The following is a 23007-nucleotide window of genomic DNA, read 5'->3' on the forward strand; positions in this document are numbered from 1 at the left end:
TGAAGCGTGCGGCGTCACCATACCGAGATCAAAAGAGCTCTCTGAGGCCTTCAGAAAGAAGGTTATAGATGCCTACGAGCCTGGGAAGGGATTTTAAAATCTCCAAACAATTTGAAATCAATCATTCGACTGCCCGGAAGATCATCTACAAGTGGAGAAGATTTCAAACAACTGCCAACTTGTTCAGAGCCAGCACCACCCCAGCAAGTTCAGTCCGAGAGCAGACCGCAAGATGCTGAAAGAAGTCTCTAAGAAACCCCCAGAATGTCATCAAGGGACCGAAGGGTAGCTCTTGCCACTGTTGATGTCAAAGTGCACGAGTCTAACCATTAGAAAGAGGCTGCACAAATTTGATCTACATGGGAGGTGTGCCAGGAGGAAACCTTTGCTGTCCAGAAAAAAACATCAGGGCAAGACTAAAGTTTGCCAATGAACACCGAGGCAAAGACCAGCACTTCTGGAACAATGTGCTCTGGACAGATGAGTCAAAGGTAGAGCTATTTGGCCACGGTACCATAAGACATGTTTGGCGAAAACCAAAGATAGCATTTGACCACCACCAAGAACCTGATACCAACTGTAAGCATGGTGGTGGAAATATATATGGTTTGGGGCAGCTTTGCTGTCATCAGGGCCTGGGCAGCTCACCATCATAGAATCCACTATGAATTCTTCATTGTACCAGAGGGTGCTTGAGGATAATGTGAAGCCATCTGTCGGAAAGTTGAAGCTCAAACTGAAGGTGGACCTTGCAACATGACAATGACCCTAAACATACCAGTAAATCCACCAAGGAATGGCTGAAAAGAAAGAAATGGAGGGTTCTGGAATGGCCAAGTCAAAGCCCGGATCTAAATCCCATCGAGATGTTGTGGGGGGATTTGAAACGAGCTGTGCATGCAAGAAACCCCTCAAACATCCCACAACTGAAAGAATTCTGCATGGAGGAGTGGGCAAAAATTCCTCCCAGTCGATGTCAGAGACTGGTAGACAGTTATAAGAAACGCCTACTAACGGTTTTCTGCCAAAGGGGGCAATACCACCTATGAGAGCCAAGGGTGTACTTACTTTTTCCACATGCGAAATTTGCATTTATGTTTATTTAAATTATACAATGGACTACAAAATGTAAATGTTTCATGATATTTGTTATATTATATCACCTTTATCTATCAATATTGTTGAAATGAAGATCAAATAGCTGTATGTTGAAATATGTTGAAAAAGTCAAAATCTTACATGGGGTGTACTTACTTTTTCACGTGAATGACTATATATATGTATATATGTATATATGTATATATATGTAATATATTATATATAATATATATATATATATATATATAATATATATATATATATATATATATATATATAGATAGATATATATATATATATATATATATATATATATATATATATATATCTATATATATATATATATCTATATATATCTATATATATATCTATATATATAGATAGATAGATAGATATATATATATATAGATAGATATATATATATATACTGTATATATATATATATATAGATATATATATAGATATATATAGATATATATATATATATAGATATATATATAGATATATATAGATATATAGATATATATAGATATATATATATACACACACACAGGGTGAGTCAAAAGTAGCGCCCGCGCCCGATTTCTGTTTTTTCGGCTGTCAGATTCTTTCTGGGATGTCATGTTGTTAATAATTTCCCCCGAATAAATGGTTAGATAAATATGTCATTCATTTATTTCTACCTTCTTGTACACTGTAATACAAATGGCAAACAAACAATCAACTGACAGAAATATATATATATATATAAACAGAAATCAGGCGCTCCTTTTGACTCACCCTGTATGTATATATATATATATCAAAGTTTATCGAGAAATCTCTGTTACGTGTGGAAAACAGGTGATGGGTACATTTGGTAAAATGGAGGTGGCAAGTGTGACAAAAGGAAGAATAATGAGGAAGCAATAACGTGGGTGTCACTGGGGAGGAAAGGGTGTGCCTGAAAGACAAGAAAGGGGCAAAGGAGGGAGAGGGGCATCAACAATTCAGATGATGACTCCTGCCACCTGGTGGATGGGAACAGCAATACAGACGTACGAAGCTGCCATTTGTTCACGCCAAGGTGAACGAACTACCTTCAGAGCACAACTGCAAAGTTCAGCCTAGACAAGTAAACAAGGCATCATCCTCATAATTCGTCTGTATACAAACAAACTGTGCTGCCAGGGGTAAACAATGATTGGCTTTTGCTTTTGACTACTTTTGAATCTCCAACCTCATGGATATCAGGGGTTGATGTGGTGGTGTTGAGGTCAGGTGTTGATGAAGTCAGGGGTTGATGTGGTGGTGTTGATATGGTGGTGTTGATGTGGTGATGTTGATGGGGTGGTGTTGATGGGGTGGTGTTGATGGGGTGGTGTTGATGGGGTGGTGTTGATGGGGTGGTGTTGATGGGGTGGTGTTGATGAGGTCAGGGGTTGACGGGGTGGTGTTGATGGAGTGGTGTTGATGGGGTAGTGTTGACGTCAAGTGTTGATGAGGTCAGGGGTTGATGGGGTGGTGTTGATGGGGTAGTGTTGAGGTCAGGTGTTGATGAGGTCAGGGGTTGATGGGGTGGTGTTGATGAGGTCATGGGGCTGATGGGGAGATGTTGATGAGGTCAGGGGCTGATGGGGAGATGTTGATGAGGTCAGGGGCTGATGAGGTTAGGGGTTGATGGGGTGGTGATGATGTGTTGTTGTTGATGAGGTCAGGGGTTGATGGGGTGGTGATGATGGGTTGTTGTTGAGGTCAGGGGTTGATGGGGAGGTGTTGATGAGGTCAGGGGTTGATGAGGTCAGGGTTTGATGAGGTCAGGGTTTAATGAGGTCAGGGGTTGATGGGGTGGTGTTGATGAGGTCAGGGGTTGATGAGGTCAGAGGTTGATGGAGGGTGGTGTCGATGGGTTGGTAATAGGATATATAGTTCAACAGGGACAGGGCCTTCTCCATCGCTGCTCCCACCCTCTGGAACTCACTACCTCACACCATCAGAGACTCCTCCTCACTCACCACATTCAAAACATCACTCAAGACCCACCTGTTCAGCACTGCATTCAACATTCAACCCACAGCCTGCGCTAAATAAGAATGGTGGTACAGTGTTTACTGTACTCGCATCCTGTGCTGATATTTATGTGCTTTGATAATAATAATAATAATAATTCATTTATTTTGTATAGCGCTTTTCATGAAGCCCAAAGGCGCTTTGACAGAGTGCAAAACATAATGCATAACAAAACCTCAAGCTTTTGGGTCTCACTATCTGCCATGATCTTTCTTGGGAAAACCACATTTCCAAGCTGGCCTGCAAAGCCAGTCGCCGACTGGGCATCCTCCGTCGTGCGAAGTCCTTCCTAGGCACACCTGAGCTCCTCACCACATACAAGGCTTTCATCCGCAGCTCAATGGATTACTGTTCTCCCCTATGGGCTGGTGCTCCTGCCTCACACCTAGCTCAGCTTCACGCTGTTGAAACCAAAGCTTTCAGAATCATTGGAATCTCCCGCGATGAAGCTATCTCTGAGGGCCTTTCACTCACTCACCGCAGGCAGGTAGGTGGTCTTTCTGTCTTCTACCGACTCCTCTCCGGCCTTGCTCCCCCAGCTCTCTCTGTGCTCTGTCCCCCAAATATTCCTACAGGTCGCACAAGATCTGCCAGCAAGCCTCTGATGGTTAAACTGCCGAAATCTCGGCTCTCTGCTCACCTTCACTCCTTCATTCCTCTTTTCTCCCGCCTCTGGAACAAACTCCCACACTCCCTTCAATCCCACTCCTCCCTCCAGGTCTTTAAAACAGCTGTTCACCACCATCTCTTATCTTCCCCCATCCAAAACCTTGATCTTTTCTACCCCCACTAATTCACCCCAGATCCACCTTGTTTGTAATTCCAACTTCTTTCCTGGTAGTCCTGGCAGTGTCCATATGTTTTATGCCTCTCCCACCCCCTTTCCCATGCCTCCCCCCCAAAGCCCTCTCCCTCCCACAGATCTCTCGATGTCTCCATGTCTCTCGGTTCCTGCTCTCAAATGTTGTGTTTGTGTCCTTCCCCCTCTCTCCCCATCTTGTCTACCGCTCCCGATGTTATTTGTTTTATGTGTCGATTTGTCGGTTATGTGTCGGTTTGTCGGTTTGTCTTTCTGTGTGATAAATGTTCGCTCTTTCACGAGCCTCGATCTTGTATACCAAAAAAATAAAAAAATAAAAATAAATAAATAAACAGCATTTAACCCCTGACTATCACTTGTCCTTCTCCCTCCTTTTGCTTTAAATATTTCCCTATTGATTCGTCTTTTTGCAATTGTTGTTTTCATGTTTTGTTATGCATTATGTTTTGCACTCTGTCAAAGCGCCTTTGGGCTTCATGAAAAGCGCTATACAAAATAATTGAATTATTATTATTATTATTATCAAAGCACATAAATATCAGCACGGGATGCTAGTACAGTAAACACTGTACCTCCATTCTTATTTAGCGCAGGATTTATACTTTGCTATAAATGTTGATGAGGTCAGGAGTTGATGGGGTTGTGTTGATGTGGTAGTGTTGATGGGGTAGTGCTGAGGGGTGGTGTTCATGGGGTGGGGTGGGTGGGGTTGATGGGGTGGTGTTGATGGGGTGGTGTTGATGGGATGGTGTTGATGAGGTCAGGGTCTGATGAGGTCAGGTGTTGATGGGGTGGTGTTGATGGGGTTGTGTTGATGGGGTGGTGTTGATGGGGTTGTGTTTATGAAGTCAGAGGTTGATGGGGTTGTATTGATGAGGTCAGAGGTTGATGGAGTGGTGTTGATGAGGTCAGGAGTTGATGGGGTGGTGTTGATGGGGTAGTGTTGATGTGGTAGTGTTGATGGGGTATTCTTGAGGGGGTGGGGTTGAGGTCAGGGGTTGATGGGGATGTGTTGATGAGGTCAGGGGTTAATGGGGCAGTAATGATGGGGTGGTGTTGATGGGGTGGTGTTGATGAGGTCAGGGGCTGATGGGGAGGTGTTGATGAGGTCAGGGGCTGATGAGGTCAGGTGTTGATGGGGTTGTGTTGATGGGGTGGTGTTTATGGGTTTGTGTTGATGTGGTCAGGGGTTGATGGAGTGGTGTTGATGAGGTGGTGTTGATTGGGTGGTGCTTATGGGTTTGTGTTGATGAAGTCAGAGGTTGATGGGGTTGTATTGATGAGGTCAGGGGTTGATGGGGGGTGTTGATGAGGTCAGGTGTTGATGGGGTGGTGTTGATGGGGTAGTGTTGAGGTCAGGTGTTGATGAGGTCAGGGGTTGATGAGGTCAGGGGTTGATGGGGTGGTGTTGATGGGGTGGTGATGATGGGGTGGTGTTGGAGGTCAGGAGTTGATGTGGTGGTGTTGATGGGGTAGTGTTGAGGTCAGGTGTTGATGAGGTCAGGGATTGATGTGGTGGTGTTGATGGGGTAGTGTTGGAGGTCAGGTGTTGATGAGGTCAGGGATTGATGTGGTGGTGTTGATGGGGTAATGTTGAGGTCAGGTGTTGATGAGGTTAGGGGTGGTGTTGATTATGGGGTGGTGTTGATGCGGTCAGGGGTTTGTTGATGGGGTGGTGTTGATGGGGTAGTGTTGATGGGGTAGTGTTGAGGTCAGGTGTTGATGAGGTCAAGGGTTGATGGGGTGGTGTTGATGAGGTCAGGGGTTGATGGGGTGGTGTTGATGGGGTAGTGTTGATGGGGTAGTGTTGAGGTCAGGTGTTGATGAGGTCAAGGGTTGATGGGGTGGTGTTGATGAGGTCAGGGGTTGATGGGGTGGTGTTGATGAGGTCAGGGGTTGATGGGGTGGTGTTGATTAGGTCAGGGGTTGATGGGGTGGTGTTGATGAGGTCAGGGGTTGATGGGGTGGTGTTTATGAGGTCAGGGGTTGATGGGGTGGTGTTTATGAGGTCAGGGGTTGATGAGGTCAGGGGTTGTTGGGGGGGTGGTGTCGATGGGTTGGTAATACTAATAGTAATAAGATATATAGTTCATCAAAGCACATAAATATCAGCACATGATGCTCTTACAGTAAACACTGTACCTCCATTCTTATTTAGTGCAGGATTTATACTTTGCTTGTGCCTGAACCCTCGAATGTAGAACACGTACGCCGCGTAGAAGGAAAATCCGCAATAAAGCACAAACATCACGTGGCAGCAGCACCTGCGTGTGAAGCGCATCTTCCCGGAAAGGCTCGCCATGGTAACACCTGTTGTTTTAGGGTCAACGGATCCTCAGCGGAATAAAATATCTAATAAGTGTATTTCAATTTATATTTATTACAGCAATGTTAGATAGGTTGTGCGAAGCTTTTTTTCGCTACAGTAGCGAATTCAACGATTAATTATTGTCCTTCCAATAATCTGACGTCATTAAATTGGATAGTTTCACAAAAAAATGTAATGTGAAACGACATGTAAATAATATTAATTATTCTTCTTCTTTTAGCATTAATGTCGTTTTCAGAGATGCGAGGCTCTATATACGCCACGACCATAAATACCGTGGTGATTTGTAGTCGATGGTGCTTTTGGCTTAATCGGCCCAGAGTATCCGGTACACGTGACCAGATGTATTCGATGTGTGCCAATTTTTCAGGAACCTTACACCACTCGCAGAATTACGCGGCAGTGCAGTGATCTTCATCCTATAAAGCAGCACTTACACGGAAGGAAGGAGAACACCGTCGGTTGCCACCACTGATCTCTAGTAACTGGATTGGAGGCTCAACTAGGGTTGCCACCTTCAATCTGGAAAAATAAGGGGCACCCCACCGCCCCGGCCCCCCACCTTTTAGATTGGGCTTTTAGGGCCCGCTCGAAGGCCTGCCTTTTTTACGATGAAAAAATGTTTTTTTTTAAATCAAACATTTGAACAGCCTTGGACGTGCACCTTGACCCCATGGCCAAGGCACACCGTCTATCAAGGCTGTTGTAGCGGTTACCGGTAGCATGATACAATTACCCTGCACCGGCCGATGACGCAACCGGCGAACGGTCACGTGTCCGGACTCGCCCGGGCGGCCGGGCGGCCCGGGCGTGTTGAGAATTGCCTTTACCGGGCGAACGCTTGCCTTTCATACCACGCCCCGTTGAGAGGCGTGGCTTATCTATTTGTATACCACGCCCCGCCTGAGAGGCGTGACTTTTGTGTGTTGAGTTGAGTTTCTGATATATATTGCCGCCCGTTCGATGGGCTGATTCAGTGCTTTGGTCTTTGGAGTTCGTTTGAGTGAGCTGGAAATAAATAGCTCAGAGAAACCTAATTCCTGGCGTCGTCCATTTTGTCCGATTTTATCGTGCGAGCACAGCTCCCACAATTGGTAACCCCTTTCTACAAACACGGCGATGGAGTCAGCTGTAGCTTTGAAGCTCGCAGGCTTTTGGGAATCTCACGCGGCCGTTTGGTTTGCTCAAGCGGATTCTCAATTCGCCCTGCGGAACATTACGGAGGACACGACGCGCTACCACCACGTGGTCTCCGCGCTCAACGCCTCCTCCGTTTCCCGGTTCTGAGCTTCCTACAGCACCCGCCGGACGCCGACAAATACGGCGCGCTCAAAAACCTACTCCTCGGTGCGTTTGGACTCGCGGAGACCGAACGCGCACGACAACTACTCGACCTCCCGGAGCTGGGCGAGGCCCGTCCGTCCGAAAGCATGGACCACATGCTTGCTCTTCTCGGTGACCACAGCCCGGACTTCCTCTTCCGCGAGCTGTTCCTCCAGCGGCTACCCGGGCAGGTACGGTTAGCTTTGGCTAATTCACCCATCACGGACCCTCGCGCCCTGGCCAAGGAGGCCGATAAATTTTGCTCGGCCAGGCGACACGTCGGAGCGGCCGCCTGGGACCCTGGGCTGACCGAGGCAATGCCCGCGCCACGATCGGCGCCTCCACCGCCCGAGTCAGCGCCACTGGCGGCAGCGGCCACCGTGACGCCCCGGCGACCGAACCCGACGCGACCGCCGGAGCCTCCACCAGAGCGGACCATGGCTATTACCACGCCAGGTTCAGGCAGAAGGCCAGAACGTGCCGCCCACCGTGCACTTTCGGCGGGTCGGGAAACGACCAGGCTCGCTCGCTCGCTGCCTGCCATGAGCGTCGGCCATTCAGGCAGCCTTCTGTTTATCACGGACACAGAGTTCGGGCGGCGTTTTTTGTGTGACACCGGCGCTCAGCTGAGCGTGATACCCGCCTCAGTGGAGGACAAACAGGCCGCGCTTTGCGGCCCCGCTTTGGTTGCCGCAAACGGTACCTCCATCCGCACCTTCGGTTCGCGCAGCGTCGCATTCTGCTTCGGGGGCCAGCGCTTCAGGTGGGACTTCATCACAGCGGACGTGCCCATGGCCTTGCTGGGTGCAGATTTTCTTTGCGCGCATGGGCTTTTGGTCGACGTCAAACAGCGTCGGCTCATCAATGCGGAGACCTTCAGCTCACTCGCTTGCTCATTGAGCGGCTCCGCTCCGACCAAGCTAGCCTGTGCGCTCCCGGCCGTGGACGATTTCACCCGCCTACTCGCCGAGTTTCCCGCCCTCACGCAGCCGACGTTTTCGGCCGTCGCCGTCAAGAACGGCGTCGAACACCACATCCCGACCACAGGTCCACCGCTCTACGCCAGGGCTCGCCGCCTCGACCCGGCCAAACTCGCCATAGCGAAGGCGGAATTCGACGCGCTGGAGCGATTGGGAATTGTGCGGCGCTCGAATAGTGCGTGGGCCTCGCCCCTGCACATCGTGCCCAAACCGGGTGGCGGATGGCGACCATGCGGCGATTACCGCCGCCTCAACGACGCCACCACCCCCGACCGGTACCCGACACCACACATACAGGACTTTTCCGCCCGTTTGGCGGGGCGGGTGATCTTCTCCAAGGTCGACCTCATTCGGGGCTACCACCAGGTACCTGTCCGGCCGGCCGACGTTCCGAAGATGGCTGTAATTACACCTTTTGGCCTCTTCGAGTTCCTCCGAATGCCGTTCGGCCTTAAGAACGCGGCCCAGGCCTTCCAGCGGCTGATGGACAGTGTGCTGCGTGATCTCACCTTTCTGTTCATCTACCTGGATGACATTCTCATCGCCAGCACTTCCCGGGCGGAGCACCTCGTCCACCTGCGCACGCTTTTTGAGCGCCTCGGCCAGCATGGCCTCATCATCAACCCGGTGAAATGCCAGTTTGGTGTAACGGCCGTCGACTTCCTGGGGCACCGCATCACGAAGCGTGGGGCCGTCCCGCTGCCTACCAAGGTGGAGGCAGTCACAAGTTTCCCGCGCCCTCGCTCCATCAAGGCCCTACAGGAATTTTTGGGGATGGTAAATTTCTACCACCGGTTCGTGCCTCGCGCCGCCCAACTCATGCGCCCCCTGTACGAAGCCCTCCGGGGCAAGCCGGCCAAGCACATCGTCGCCTGGACCACAGAGATGGATGCGGCGTTCACGGGCGCTAAGCTGGCCCTCGCCAACGCGACCATGCTGGCGCACCCGGCGCTCGACGCACCCATCGCCATCACCACGGACACTTCCGACTACGCAGTGGGCGCCGTGCATGAACAGTGGGTGAACGGAGCGTGGCAACTGCTGGCCTTCTTCAGCCGGCAGCTTCGCCCTAACGAGCGCAAGTATAGCGCTTTCGACCGCGAGCTCCTCGGCCTTTACCTGGCTGTTCGCCACTTCCGCCATCTTTTGGAGGGCCGCCCGTTCGCGGCGTTTGTGGACCACAAACCCCTGGTCTTCGCCATGGCCAAGGTTACGGAGCCGTGGTCGGCCCGCGAGCAGCGCCACCTCTCCGCCGTGTCCGAATTTACAACGGACATCCGGCACGTGGCGGGCAAGGACACCGCTGTGGCCGATTGCCTCTCCCGGTCCGGCGCGAACGCCGTCCACCTGGGTGTGGACTTCGCCCGCATGGTGGCCGACCAGAACGCCGACCCCACGGTGCAAGCCCTCCGGACAGCGGACACAGGCCTGCGGTTGGCCGATGTCCCCTTCAAGGACACAGGCACAGTTCTCCTGTGCGACGTCTCCCTGGGCCAACCTCGCCCCATCGTGCCCACCGGATGGCGGCGGCACATTTTTGACGCCCTCCACGGCTTTCCCACCCAGGCCGGAAAGCGTCGCAGAAGCTCGTGGCAGCGAAATTAGTCTGGCACGGGCTCCGTAAAGACGTCCGCGACTGGGCCAATGCCTGTGTCGCCTGCCAGCCCGCGAACGTCCACCGGCACAACCCAGGCCCCGTTGGCACCATTCGACGTGCCCGCGCGGCGCTTCGACTACATCAATGTGGACCTGGTGGGAACCCTTCCCTCCTCGCGGGGCTTCACCCACCTCCTCACAATGGTGGACAGGACCACCAGGTGGCCGGATGCCATCCCGCTGGCATCAACAACATCCGCCGACATGGCGCAGGCCTTCATTGGCACCTGGATTGCCTGTTTCGGCGCCCCCTCGGACATCTCCTCCGACAGAGGCCCGCAATTCACCTCCGAGCTTTGGGGCGCGGTCGCCCAGGCCTTGGGGGTCAAGCTTCACCGCACCACGGCCTACCACCCCCAAGCCAACGGCTTGTGTGAGCGGTTCCACCGCTCGATATAGGCTGCTCTCAGGGCCAGCCTCCAGGACGACGGTTGGGCCGACAGGCTCCCGTGGGTCCCATTGGGCCTCCGAACGGCCCCTAAAGAGGACCTCCAGGCTTCCACCGCCGAGCTGGTCTACGGCCAGCCACTGCGCATGCCGGGCGAATTCATCCCTGACGCCACCGGCCCCTGGTCCGCGGCTCGCCAACGCCCAGTCCTCCAGGAGGCCGCCAGGAGATTTGCCCCCGTGCCCACGTCCCACCACGGCTGCCCCCAACCCCACGTCCCCCCAGCACTTCGCACTGCGGAGTACGTTTTTATCCGGCACGACGCACACCGGGGACCGCTCCGGCCGCCGTACGATGGACCTTTCCGGGTCCTGAAGAGGGACGACAAGTCGTTCACCATCGACATCGGCGGCAAGGCGGACCGCATCTCCGTGGACCGCCTCAAGCCGGCCCATTTGGACCTCGACCAACCTCCACGGTTGGCCCTTCCTCCACGTTGGGGCCGTCCCCCGTCAACCAGGCCCCCCGCCGGACCATCCACCGCCCCGCCACCTACCACCCCCACACGAATCGTCAGGGGTCGTTTCGGCCGGGTCATCAAGACCCCCCTCAAACTGACTCTCCCGGTGCATGTTAATTCTGGGGGGGCGCGTGTTGTGGTTACCGGTAGCATGACACAATTACCCTGCACCGGCCGATGACGCAACCGGCGAGCGGTCACGTGTCCGGACTCGCCCGGGCGTGCTGAGAATTGCCTTTACCGGGCGAACGCTTGCCTTGCATACCACGCCCCGTTGAGAGGCGTGGCTTATCTATTTGCATACCACGCCCCGCCTGAGAGGCGTGGCTTTTGTGTGTTGAGTTTCTGATATATATTGCCGCCCGTTCGATGGGCTGATTCAGTGCTTTGGAGTTCGTTTGAGTGAGCTGGGAATAAATAGCTCAGAGAAACCTAATTCCAGGCATCGTCCATTTTGTCCGATTTTATCGTGCGAGCACAGCTCCCACACTGTCCCAATAACATTACACATGCACCTCAACCCCAAGGCTGAAGCACATGGTCATTCAAACACATGCATCCTGACCCCGAAGGGCCACAATGCATGGTCATACAATTGGACCACTCCTCTCAACACCACATCAATTAATTGACTGACAAAACAACTTACTATTGTAATTTACAGATTTATATTTCAATCAGTTGAACTAAACAAAAGTAGGCACAGCACAAGTGTTGCCATTAATAGACCAACTACCCATTTGGTGTAAAATTTAAAGAACTTTAATTTAGCCGATTGAACAGGCCTAAAATATTTACATATAAATATTTAAATATTTACAGTATAGCACCTCAGTGGTCTGAACACCCCTGCCCCCCCCCCCCCCTTCCCATCTCTCTCTCTCTCTCTCTCTCTCTCTCTCTCTCTCTCTCTCTCTCTTTCTCTCTTTCTCTCTTTCTCTCTTTTCTCTTTCTCTCTCTCTCGCTTTTCTCTCTCTCTCTCTTTTCTCTCTCTCTCTCTTTTCTCTCTCTCTCTCTTTTCTCTTCCATGTGAACTTTTTGTCGCTCCTTGCAGCCTGAAGCAATCGCTTGTCCTTCAAAATTACAGTGTGGAACTCAGCACAGGACAGGTCGAAGTTGAGTGAGACCAGTAGCTCACTCTTCATGAGCTCCACAGAGCATCTGTTCCGGACGTCACTCCATTTGTTGGCCATGCTGGAGAATATTCTCTCCACAAACCCTGTTGAGGCTGGTATGCTCAGTAGGTAGGAAATGACTGTCAGCATATTTGGGAGATCAGCTGCCTGAAATACAGCCATCCACTTGGCAGCCACGTTGGTGGTCTTCCATTGATCGCCCTCCTGGAGCTTCTCCACAAGGCTGCTTGCTGTAGTGCACTCATTGTACGGTTCATCCATGTTCAGGCTGGTAATGAGGCTGAGATTTTCACAAACCTTTTCAAGGTCACTGAAGGTAAGCTTGCCATCATGGAGAGATAGAGGCGTAAGACAGCGAAGCCAGTTGCTGTCGGAAAAGTCAAACCATTTTTCAATGTACCTTAGGGCAGTGTCAATGAACGCAGTGAATTCCTCCCTTGCCTTGCCTGCATCAACTGGAGAGAGATGCTGCAGCTTCACTCTTGTGAGGTATCCATAGAACTGGTCATCTCACCTCTGTGTGAGTTTGGCTCTAAAGGAATGCATGATGGGATAGAGCTCTAGACAGGTGGTAGCATTGGCCTCAAGCTTCTTAACAACATCTGCGAAGAGGGAGAGAATGTTATTACAGAAGAGAAGGTAAACCTCCACATCACCATCATCCTCCTGTACTCCAGAATCAGGGCTGAGCTTCAACACAGTGCTGATTTGCCTGGGGCACTCATCCCCAAGGCTGATGAAGTAGGACTTCAGTGCGGACCAGTTTTGCATGAGTCGAGAGATGGCTGGATTGAGGGAAAGCCATCTTGTTGTGACATGCCACAGGACTTCTCTGAACTCTATCTCACAGAACTCGCAAAACTCCTTCAGTGCCTCTCTTATTTTGGCTGATATAGAGAAGTGGCTATAGACTTTCAGAACCACATTCTCAACATCAATGCTCAAGTTGTCTAGCGCATGCTTGACTGTGTTATTGTTACGGAGTCCTCTACAATCTCATGGTCTCGGTAACCTCCGAACCCCGAGAGGAGCCCCGGCAGAAAGACTATGTTACCCTGTGTTGAAAATCAATAGTGAAACCACACCAATGATTATAAATGAACAAAATTGTATTAGAAATCACACACAGGAATAACGGTATAACAGATGGCCATTAAGAGTGCACTCTATATATATCTTATATAAAGTCAGCTAACTCACTGCGCTGCCAGCGAGTGAAAGGACACTCCTCAATGTCTCTATAACTTTTCCCAAGGCGAATGTGATTCGCTCCAGCGGTCGATAGAACGAAATCCGGTCGAAGCCCGAATCTCGCTCTCCAGTCGATATCCGAAGCGCGTATAGTTGGCCTTGGAGATCGCCCCGCCAAACTGTACAAGGGCGCCCTCCAGAGGCGCAACTTCACCGCTCACTCAGCAACCCGCAACGTAATTGGAGACAAAGCGGTCGCACACACACATCCCCGACAGACGGTAGGATGTTGGTGTGAAGATGACGCGAGGCAAAACCTTCGTTGGTATCCGAAGCGCGGGGTTCAAAATGGCCGACGGCTCCTGCTTGAGCCAATGCGACGAGGCGAGGATTCATCGGAATCACAGCGCCCAAATCTGACTACGCAGATTTCTCCGCCTCCAGCGATACTTCCTATCGCCGGATGTCCTTTCAAGGAACTCAAAATTCCCTCGCGACTGTCGGTAGACCTTGCTCGTTACGGAGCGCTGACGTCATGCGTCTTCTCCGACTTTGCTCGAGCCGCTTCTTCCTCTGCCTCCTTTTTCCTCCGGTTCGGTTTCCTGTATCATTTTACGTTAACCTTTTTAACTTTGGATAGCTGTTCCTGAATAATAAACCTTTTGAGAATAATAATAATACATAATATCAGAAACATGTCAAGTGGGTGAAAACCCCAATAACGAAAGTTACGAATCCGTAACAGTTATGCAAAATATGGGCATGGCAGTTACCCTGAAGCAGGTTGTTTTGGCTTTTCTTTAATATGGTGTAGTCTGAGTTGTGGATCCCGTAGTTCACACTCGCGTTGTCAGCGCTGAAAGCTGAAACTTGACCTAATGACAGCCCAAGTGTTTCGAGAGAGTGCAGTATGCAATGCATGATTCCTTCTGCTGATTCATTGGAATTCTCCATGAAGTCAACCATTTTATTCACCACACCAGTTTCAGGTGTGAAGAATTGCACTACCAATGAGGATGGGGCAGGGGAGTGAGGATGGGGGGTTGGGGGGGGGGGGGAAGAGGAGAATGAGATGTAAAAATTATGCCAGGCTATTCATTTTTCACTATTATAATATTCAGGAAATCATTCAATCAAATATATAATCAGAACAGTACATAAATTAGCCGAAACAACAACATACCATATCTGCCTCAGGGGATGTCTGAGGTAAAATGAATTGAGCGATTCCACTCCGTGTCTTCTGCTCTTTCTCTGCTCTGACATGGTTATCACCTGCTGCGTGCTGCTCGGACATGGTTATCACCTGCTGCTCTGACATGGTTATCACCTGCTGCGTGCTGCTCGGACATGGTTATCACCTGCTGCGTGCTGCTCGGACATGGTTATCACCTGCTGCATGCTGCTCGGACATGGTTATCACCTGCTGCATGCTGCTCGGACATGGTTATCACCTGCTGCATGCTGCTCGGACATGGTTATCACCTGCTGCATGCTGCTCGGACATGGTTATCACCTGCTGCATGCTGCTTCACGTCAGACAGTCCACCATGGGCGATCAAAAAAGCTCGACGGCAAACCATGCAATTTGCCTTGTACTCGTTGCCACTGATAGACTGACCCACTCGTATTCCGTCTGCCATTCAGATCTGTACTTTGACAGCCTCTTGCGTTTCACTGGGGCACTTGTTGCACTGGCACTGGCAGACATTTAAAAAACGCGTGTCTGAGTCTCCGTAACTAGGGCAACGGTGACGTCGACACTGAACTTGCCTGCCATTCTCTTCCGCAAATTTTGATTGGGAACATCTATGCTATGTCTTGCGAAACGGTTTTGGTTTTATTAACTATCATGTCATTCTAACCATTGTGAAGACCTAGTGTGTTATGAAAGTATGATGTGCATGAAAATACGGGACAAATCGCGTCCCGTATTGACTCGATATGGGACACTGCATTTTATTCTCCAATACGGGACGAGTGGCAACCCTAGGCTCAACGCTGAATCACGTGTCTATTTTGACACCACCAGAAGTGTCCTGGCGGCCATACTGGTTCCCCCAATACACACTAAATGTATGAACGAATCTAAGTGCAAAGCTGTCGCTGATCTGTTTGCTTTCATTGGTCTTACAATATCCTGAATTAATACTGATTGAAATGCTGAAAAAATATTGTACTTCAGGCAAAATGCCGTCGTGTGCTGCCTACGGGTGTACAAATCGTGACGAACGCAGTCAAAGAGAGACAGGAATGACTTTCCATCGGTGAGGCTCCAAGCAGTGTGTTACTGTATATGTTACTGTGTGTGTTACTCTTTATGTAACTGTGTGAGTGTGTTACTGTATAATGTTACTGTGTGTGTGTGTGTGTGTGTGAGTGTGTGTTACTGTGTGTTACTCTATGTTAGTGTGTGTTACTCTGTGTGTTACTATATATGTTACTCTGTATGTTTGTTACTGTGTATGGGTATGTTACTGTATAATGTATATGTTACTATGTGTGTGTGTGTGTTACTGTATATGTAACTGTGTGTGTGTGTGTGTGTGTGTGTGTGTTTAAGCTTGTAAATTTTTTAGGTCATACGAGGATGGTCTTGTGCTAATTATCATAGGGATTATGCTAATTCCCCTGTGTGTGAGAGCTTGTGATTTATCCATTGTCCCTTATGGCACGACACCAATAGACGCGAGGCAGGCCCAATAGCACCACACATACCAATTAAATTACCCCCCCCCCCCACCCCCCACAATAAAACTCACCGGAAGTGCAGGCAGGAAGCGCCCACGCATTGCGCCAACATGGCGATAAAACATTGTTCAGGCCGGCTGAGGCCATGCCCACCTCGCGACGGATTGGTCGAGGGGTTTGATGGGGAGATCACACAAATGGCAGGGAGGGCCAATCGGCACGCAGCTGAAGCCCAGAGGCCAGGAGCCAGCTGATTGGCCAAGGGGAGATTATAAAAAGGGAGTGCATCCGACATTTTCTCTCTCCTCGATCTCTCTGGCTCTGGCTCTTGCCTATTGCCCTTCACGCCGACATATTCCTCTGCCTGTTGGGATCGGACTTTGGTGGAGAGACGAAGCGATCAGAGACGCCACCGGGGAACGTGCCAAGTTTTGCAGGCGGAAACGACTCGCGACTTGCCGCTGCGACGTGACGAGGCCTGGTGCGAACGCTACAGCGCGAACGGGCGCAGCGAGGCCTAGTTCCTGCCAATGCGCGTTTTGCACGCGCACGCCGGCCAGACACATTCGCAGACCCTGGCGAGACCCTCACAAGCTGATCAGAGTTAAGTGCATGATCAATCACACAATTATTTTCAGTTATATTCTTTCCTTGTGTGTATTATAAGTCTGGTGTGGGAGCGCTCCATTTTAGGACATTTAGTTGACCGGCGCGTTTCCTTGTTATCGGTTCTGTTAAATAAACCTGTTATTTTTGTATATTCTAAATCGGTTTTCGTTTGAGTTACTTTTTGCACGTTTGAAGACTGCTCGGGGATCGCGTCAGGTAAAAGCTTCCAGCTTCTTCTTCTTTCTTCCTCGCGCTTGTATAGTGAAATCCGCTCTTTGAACTGAACCTTTGGAGTTAGAGCTGGCTTTGGCTATCCGTGATTTTCCGGTCTTCACCAAGGGGAATCACGCGACAATATGTAACTGTGTGTATGTGTGTGTTACTACATATGTAACTGTGTGTGTGTTACTGTATATGTAACTGTGTGTGTGTGTGTGTGTGTGTGTGTGTGTGTGTGTGTGTGTGTGTGTGTGTGTGTGTGTGTTACTGTGTGTATAACCGTGTGTGTGTGTTACTGTGTGTATAACCGTGTGTGTGTGTTACTGTGTATGTAACCATGTGTGTGTTACTGTGTATATAACTGTGTGTGTGTGTGTGTGTGTGTGTGTTACTGTGTGTGTAACTGTGTGTGTGTTACTGTGTATGTCACTGTGTGTGTGTTACTGTGTATGTAACTGTGTGTGTGTTACTGTGTATGTAACTGTGTGTGTGTTACTGTGTATGTAACTGTGTGTGTGTTACTGTATATGCAACTAACTGTGTGTGTGTGTGTGTGTGTGTGTGTGTGTGTGTGTGTGTGTGTGTGTGTGTGTTACTGTATATGTAACTGTGTATATGTAACTGTGTATATGTAACTGTGTGTGTGTGTTATTGTATGTGTGTTATTGTGTGTGTGTTATTGTGTGTGTCTTACTGTGTATGTGTAACCGTGTATGTGTAACTGTGTATGTGTCACTGTGTGTCAAGTTGGTTATGTCTTTGCACGGGTTTCAGAAAGTGGAACGGAGCCCTACCAAGTCTCAAAGTGTGTGTGTGTGTGTGTGTGTGTGTGTGTGTGTGTGTGTGTGTGTGTGTGTGTGTGTGTGTGTGTGTGTGTGTGTGTGTGTGTTACTGTATATGTAACTGTGTATATGTAACTGTGTGTGTGTGTTATTGTATGTGTGTTATTGTGTGTGTGTTATTGTGTGTGTCTTACTGTGTATGTGTAACCGTGTATGTGTAACTGTGTATGTGTCACTGTGTGTCAAGTTGGTTATGTCTTTGCACGGGTTTCAGAAAGTGGAACGGAGCCCTACCAAGTCTCAAAGTGTGTGTGTGTGTGTGTGTGTGTGTGTGTGTGTGTGTGTGTGTGTGTGTGTGTGTGTGTGTGTGTGCACTTATATGTGTGTAAGTTGCTGGTGTTGGCTGCTCTCTCCATACATGGGTGGGTTTCGGGAGATGGAACGGACACCCACCATGTCTCAAAATATGTGTGTGTTACTGTATGTGTTCCTGAAAATTGAACTAAACTGTCAGCTGAAAGGGCAGTAGACAAATGTCTTACAACAAGGAGGTTTATTAAAAGGTTTATTAAATTGGAGAAGCATAGCCTGGTGCATCGTAAGCAGTTTGTGACTGGAACTTGATGTTCCTGTTCACAAGTGCAGGCCTACTGACTGAATATTCTTTCTTTTTATTTACCTGGAGGTTTCCGCACTGTGATCCAGAGAGATTGCGAAAATGGGTGAGCAACATGAAGAGGGACAGGTGGACACCTACAAAAAGGTCTCATCTTTGCTCCAACCACTTCACCGAGAGCTGCTATGACAGAACTGGTCAGAATGTTCGCCTCAGGTCTAATGCAACACCTACTATTTTTGCCTTTCCTGCTCACCGAAGGTAATTATACTGGATTATTAAATAAGTCTACCGATAAATTATTGAATGCTTTTTGTGTTTTCTTTAAAAATACTTTTTAACCAATGGAAATTATCATTTTGTAGGAGCTATGCTCCAACGTAAATCGAAAGAATGGACGCGACAAAAAGCTGGAATTCGTCCGAGTTTCTTTATTGTGTCAAATCAACTCGGGTACTCTGAAAAGACCGTTTATCGGGCAGCAATATATATACACATTATCCCGGAGCGTTTGCCTGGGAAAGGCGAGAGGGGGCGTGCCCGGGCGTCCTGTACGAGGCCTGGCAAGTCGAGAGCGGGCATGCCCGGGCGTCCTGGGCGAGCCCGGCATGGTGATCGCTCCGCGTCCTCGGTAGGTGCAAGGCGATTGTGTATACCCAGCGGTAGCCGCTACACACGTCCCCCCAGAATCGACTTGCACAGGCAGGGTCAATTTAAGGGGGGTCCTGATGACCCGGCCGAAGCGACGCCTGGCGGGTCGTGGGGGGAGGGGGGGTCCGGTGTGAAGGTGGGCGGTCGAGTGGGGGGCACCGTGGACGGGGGGTGGCCTCGCCGCGGCGGAAGGGCCAACCGTGGTGGTTGGTCGATGTCCACGTGCGCCGGCTTGAGGCGGTCCACCGCAATCCGGTCCAACCTGCCGCCGATGTCGATGACGAACGACTTGTCGTTCCGTCGCAGGACCCGGAAGGGCCCATCGTACGGCGGCCGGAGTGGCCCCCGATGTGCGTCATGACGCACAAAAACGTACTCCGCTGTGCGAAGCGCTGGGGGGACGTAGGACTGGGGTCACCGTGGTGGGACGTTGGCACGGGGGCAAACCGTCGGGCAGTCTCCTGGAGGTCCGAGCGCTGGTGAGCTGCGGACCAGGGACTGGTAGCGTCGGGCACGAATTCGCCCGGGACGCGTACCGCCTGGCCGTAGACAAGCTCGGCGGTGGACGCCCGGAGGTCCTCCTTGGGGACCGTGTGGAGGCCCAAAAGGACCCACGGCAGCCGGTCGGCCCAACCGCCGTCCTGAAGGCCGGCCATGAGCGTGGCCTTCATGGAGCGGTGGAATCGCTCGCACAACCCGTTGGCTTGGGGGTGGTAGGCCGTAGTACGGTGGAGCTTGACCCCCAGGTTGCGGGCGACCGCGCCCCACAGCTCGGAGGTGAACTGCGGTCTGCAGTCCGACGAGATGTCCGCCGGTGCACCGAAGCGGGTGAACCAGGTGGCGATGAAAGCCTGCGCCACGTCGGCGGTGGTGGTGAAGACGAGGCGAACGGCCTCTGGCCACCTGGTGGTCCTGTCCACCATGGTGAGCAGGTGTGTGAAACCCCGTGATGGGGGGAGGGGGCCCACCAGGTCCACGTTGACGTGGTCGAAACGTCGTTCGGGCAGGGTGAAAGGTGCCAGCGGGGCCTGGGTGTGTTGGTGGACCTTGGCCTGTTGGCAGGCTGTGCAGGTGCTGGTCCAATCGCGGACGTCCCGTCGAAGGCCGTGCCAGACGAATCGCGCCGACACCAGCTTCTGGGAAGCTTTCCGGCCTGAGTGGGAAAGGCCGTGGAGGGAGGCGAAGATGCGGCGTTGCCAGGTAACGGGCACGATGGGGCGAGGCTGGCCTTGGGAGACATCGCAGAGCAGGACAGTGTCCACGAAGGGGATGTCGGCCAGGCGGAGGCCCGTGTCTGCCGCCCGGAGGGCTTGCACCATGGTGTCGGTGGTTTGGTCCGCCGCCATAAGCGCGAAGTCCACGCCGAGGTGGACCGCGTTCGCGCTGGCCCGAGAAAGACAGTCGGCCATGGCGTTGTCTTTGCCGGCGACATGCCGGATGTCCGTGGTAAACTCCGACACGGCGGAGAGGTGGCGCTGTTGGCGGGCCGACCACGGCTCCATGACCTTGGCCATTGCGTAAACCAACGGCTTGTGGTCGACGAACGCCGTGAAGGGTCGGCCCTCCAGGAGGTGGTGGAAATGGCGAACGGCCAGGTGTAGACCGAGGAGCTCACGGTCAAATGTGCTATATTTGAGCTCGTTCGGCCGGAGTTTCCGGCTGAAAAAAGCGAGTGGCTGCCAAACCCCGTTCACCCATTGCTCATGTACGGCGCCCACCGCGTAGTCGGAGGCATCCGTGGTGAGGGCGATGGGAGCGTTGAGCACCGGGTGAGCGAGCAGTGTTGCGTCGGCGAGGGCCCGCTTTGAGCTTTTAAAGGCCGCGTCCATTGCTGCGGACCAGACGACGTCGTGCTTGGCCGGCTTGCCCCGGAGGGCTTCGTAGAGGGGCCGCATGAGTTGAGCAGCGCGGGGCACGAAGCGGTGATAGAAATTCACCTTTCCCAGGAATTCCTGCAGGGCCTTTATAGAGCGGGCATGCGGAAACGTGGTGATGGCCTCGACCTTGGTTGGCAGCGGCACGGCCCCGTTCTTGGTGTTGTGGTGGCCCAAAAATTCAACGGCCATCGTGCCGAAGTGGCATTTGGCCGGGTTGACAATGAGGCCGTGCTCGCTGAGGCGCCCGAACAATGTTCGGAGGTGGAGGAGGTGCTCGGCCCGGGACGTGCTGGCGACGAGGATGTCGTCCAGGTAAACGAAGAGGAACGGCAGGTCGCGCAGCACACCGTCCATCAAGCGCTGGAATGCCTGAGCCGCGTTCCTGAGGCCAAAAGGCATTCGCAGGAATTCGAATAAGCCGAACGGCGTGATGACGGCCGTTTTTGGGACGTCGGCCGCCCTGACAGGTACCTACCTGGTGATATCCCCGTATTAAATCGATCTTTGAAAAAATGACCCGTCCTGCCAAACGGGCGGAGAAGTCTTGGATGTGCGGGATCAGATACCTGTCGGGGGTGGTAGCGTCGTCAAGGCGGCGGTAGTTGCCACATGGGCACCAGCCGCCCCCTGGTTTTGGGACGATGTGTAGTGGCGAAGCCCACGCGCTATCGGAGCGCCGCACGATGCCGAGGTGTTCCAAAGCGTTGAACTCGGCTTTGGCCACGGCGAGCTTGGCTGGGTCGATGCGGCGGGCTCTGGCGTAGACCGGCGGGCCCGTGGTTGGTATGTGGTGCTCGATCCCATGTCGTACTGTGACGGCCGAAAACGTCGGCCGCGTGAGGGCCGGGAACTCCGTGAGCAGGCGAGCAAACTCGTTCGCCGCCGGGAGGGCGCATGCCAGCTCGATCGGAGCAGAGCTGCTCAATGTGCATGCCAGGGAGCTGAAGGTCTCGGCGTTGATGAGGCGACGCCGTTGGACGTCCACCAGCAGTCCGTGTGCACAGAGGAAGTCGGCGCCTAGCAGAGCCATGGGCACGCTTGCGGTTACAAAAGTCCAATTAAAGCGTTGGCCGCCGAAGCAGAAGGTGACGTTGCGCGGGCCGAAGGTGCGGATGGCCGATCCGTTGGCCGCAACCAAGGAGGGGCCGCAAACAGCGGACTGCCTGTCCTGATCGGAGGCGTGTATGACGCTCAGTTGGGCACCGGTGTCACACAGGAAGCGCCGTCCGGACGCTTTGTCCATGATGAAAAGTAAGTTGCCCATGTGGCCGGCGCTCATGGCTGGTAATGAACGCCGGCCCGGCCGTTTCCCGGCTTGCTGAAGGTGCACGGAGGTCGGCATGTCTGGGCCTTCTGTCCGAACCTGGCATGATAATAACACCACGCCTGGTCAGGTGGAGGCTCCGGTCGTCGTGCTGGAGGTGGTCGGTGCGGCGTAGCGGCCGCCAATTGCGTCGGCAGTTTGGTCGTCGACCGTGCCGGGTGCTCGGGCGCCATGGGCGTTGCTTCGGACGGCGGTGGGCTCCAGGTCGCTGCTCCAATGCGTTGGCCTGCCGCGGAGATCTTGTCGGCTTCCCTGGCGAGGGCGCGGGGATCCGTGATCGTCGTGCTTGCCAGGGCGAGGCATACCGGGCTAGGCAGCTGACGGAGGAACAGCTCCTGGAACAGGAATGCCGGAAAGTGCTCGCCGAGCAGCGAAAGCATGTTGTCCATTCGCTCGGACGGGCGCTTGTCGCCGAGCTCGGGCAGGTCGAGCAGGCGCCGTGCGCGTTCCGCTGATGAGAGGGTGAAAGCGTCGAGGAGGAGCTTTTTAATCGCGTCGTATTTGTCAGCGGCTGGCGGGCTCTCGAGGAGGCTCAGGGCACGGGCCGCGGTGGCTGAGCCGAGTGCTGCTACCACATGGTGGAAGCGGGTGTCGTCGGCCGTGATGCCTCGCAGGGCGAACAGGGAGTCCGCCTGGGCGAACCAAACCGCCGCGTGAGCCTCTCAGAAGGTAGGCAGTTTGAGGGCAACTGCCGTGTCCATGTCGGGTCACCAATGTAGGAGCTATGCTCCAACGTAAATCGAAAGAA

The 23007-nt window shown here is 52.2% G+C and overlaps 1 protein-coding gene across 4 annotated transcripts in view; it reads right to left on the reverse strand.

Moving 5' to 3' along the window:
* Positions 1 to 6312, reverse strand: part of RXYLT1 (ribitol xylosyltransferase 1) — a 177432-nt gene extending 171120 nt beyond the window's left edge. The window contains exon 1 of one of the 4 annotated variants that reach the window (XM_068132465.2): positions 6110 to 6312. In XM_068132465.2, the coding sequence (XP_067988566.1) occupies positions 6110 to 6269 (160 nt within the window). In that variant the 5' untranslated portion in view covers positions 6270 to 6312. Of the gene's footprint in view, positions 1 to 4539; positions 4643 to 6109 lie in introns of those variants that run through there. The other 3 variants (XM_068132466.1, XM_068132468.1, XM_068132467.2) reach the window with 3 other exon arrangements.
* Positions 6313 to 23007: the final 16695 nt, after the last annotated feature.

This window comes from Myxine glutinosa, chromosome 12 (assembly GCF_964187855.1).
Source record: "Myxine glutinosa chromosome 12, kmMyxGlut1.1, whole genome shotgun sequence".
Classification (NCBI taxonomy): domain Eukaryota; kingdom Metazoa; phylum Chordata; class Myxini; order Myxiniformes; family Myxinidae; genus Myxine; species Myxine glutinosa.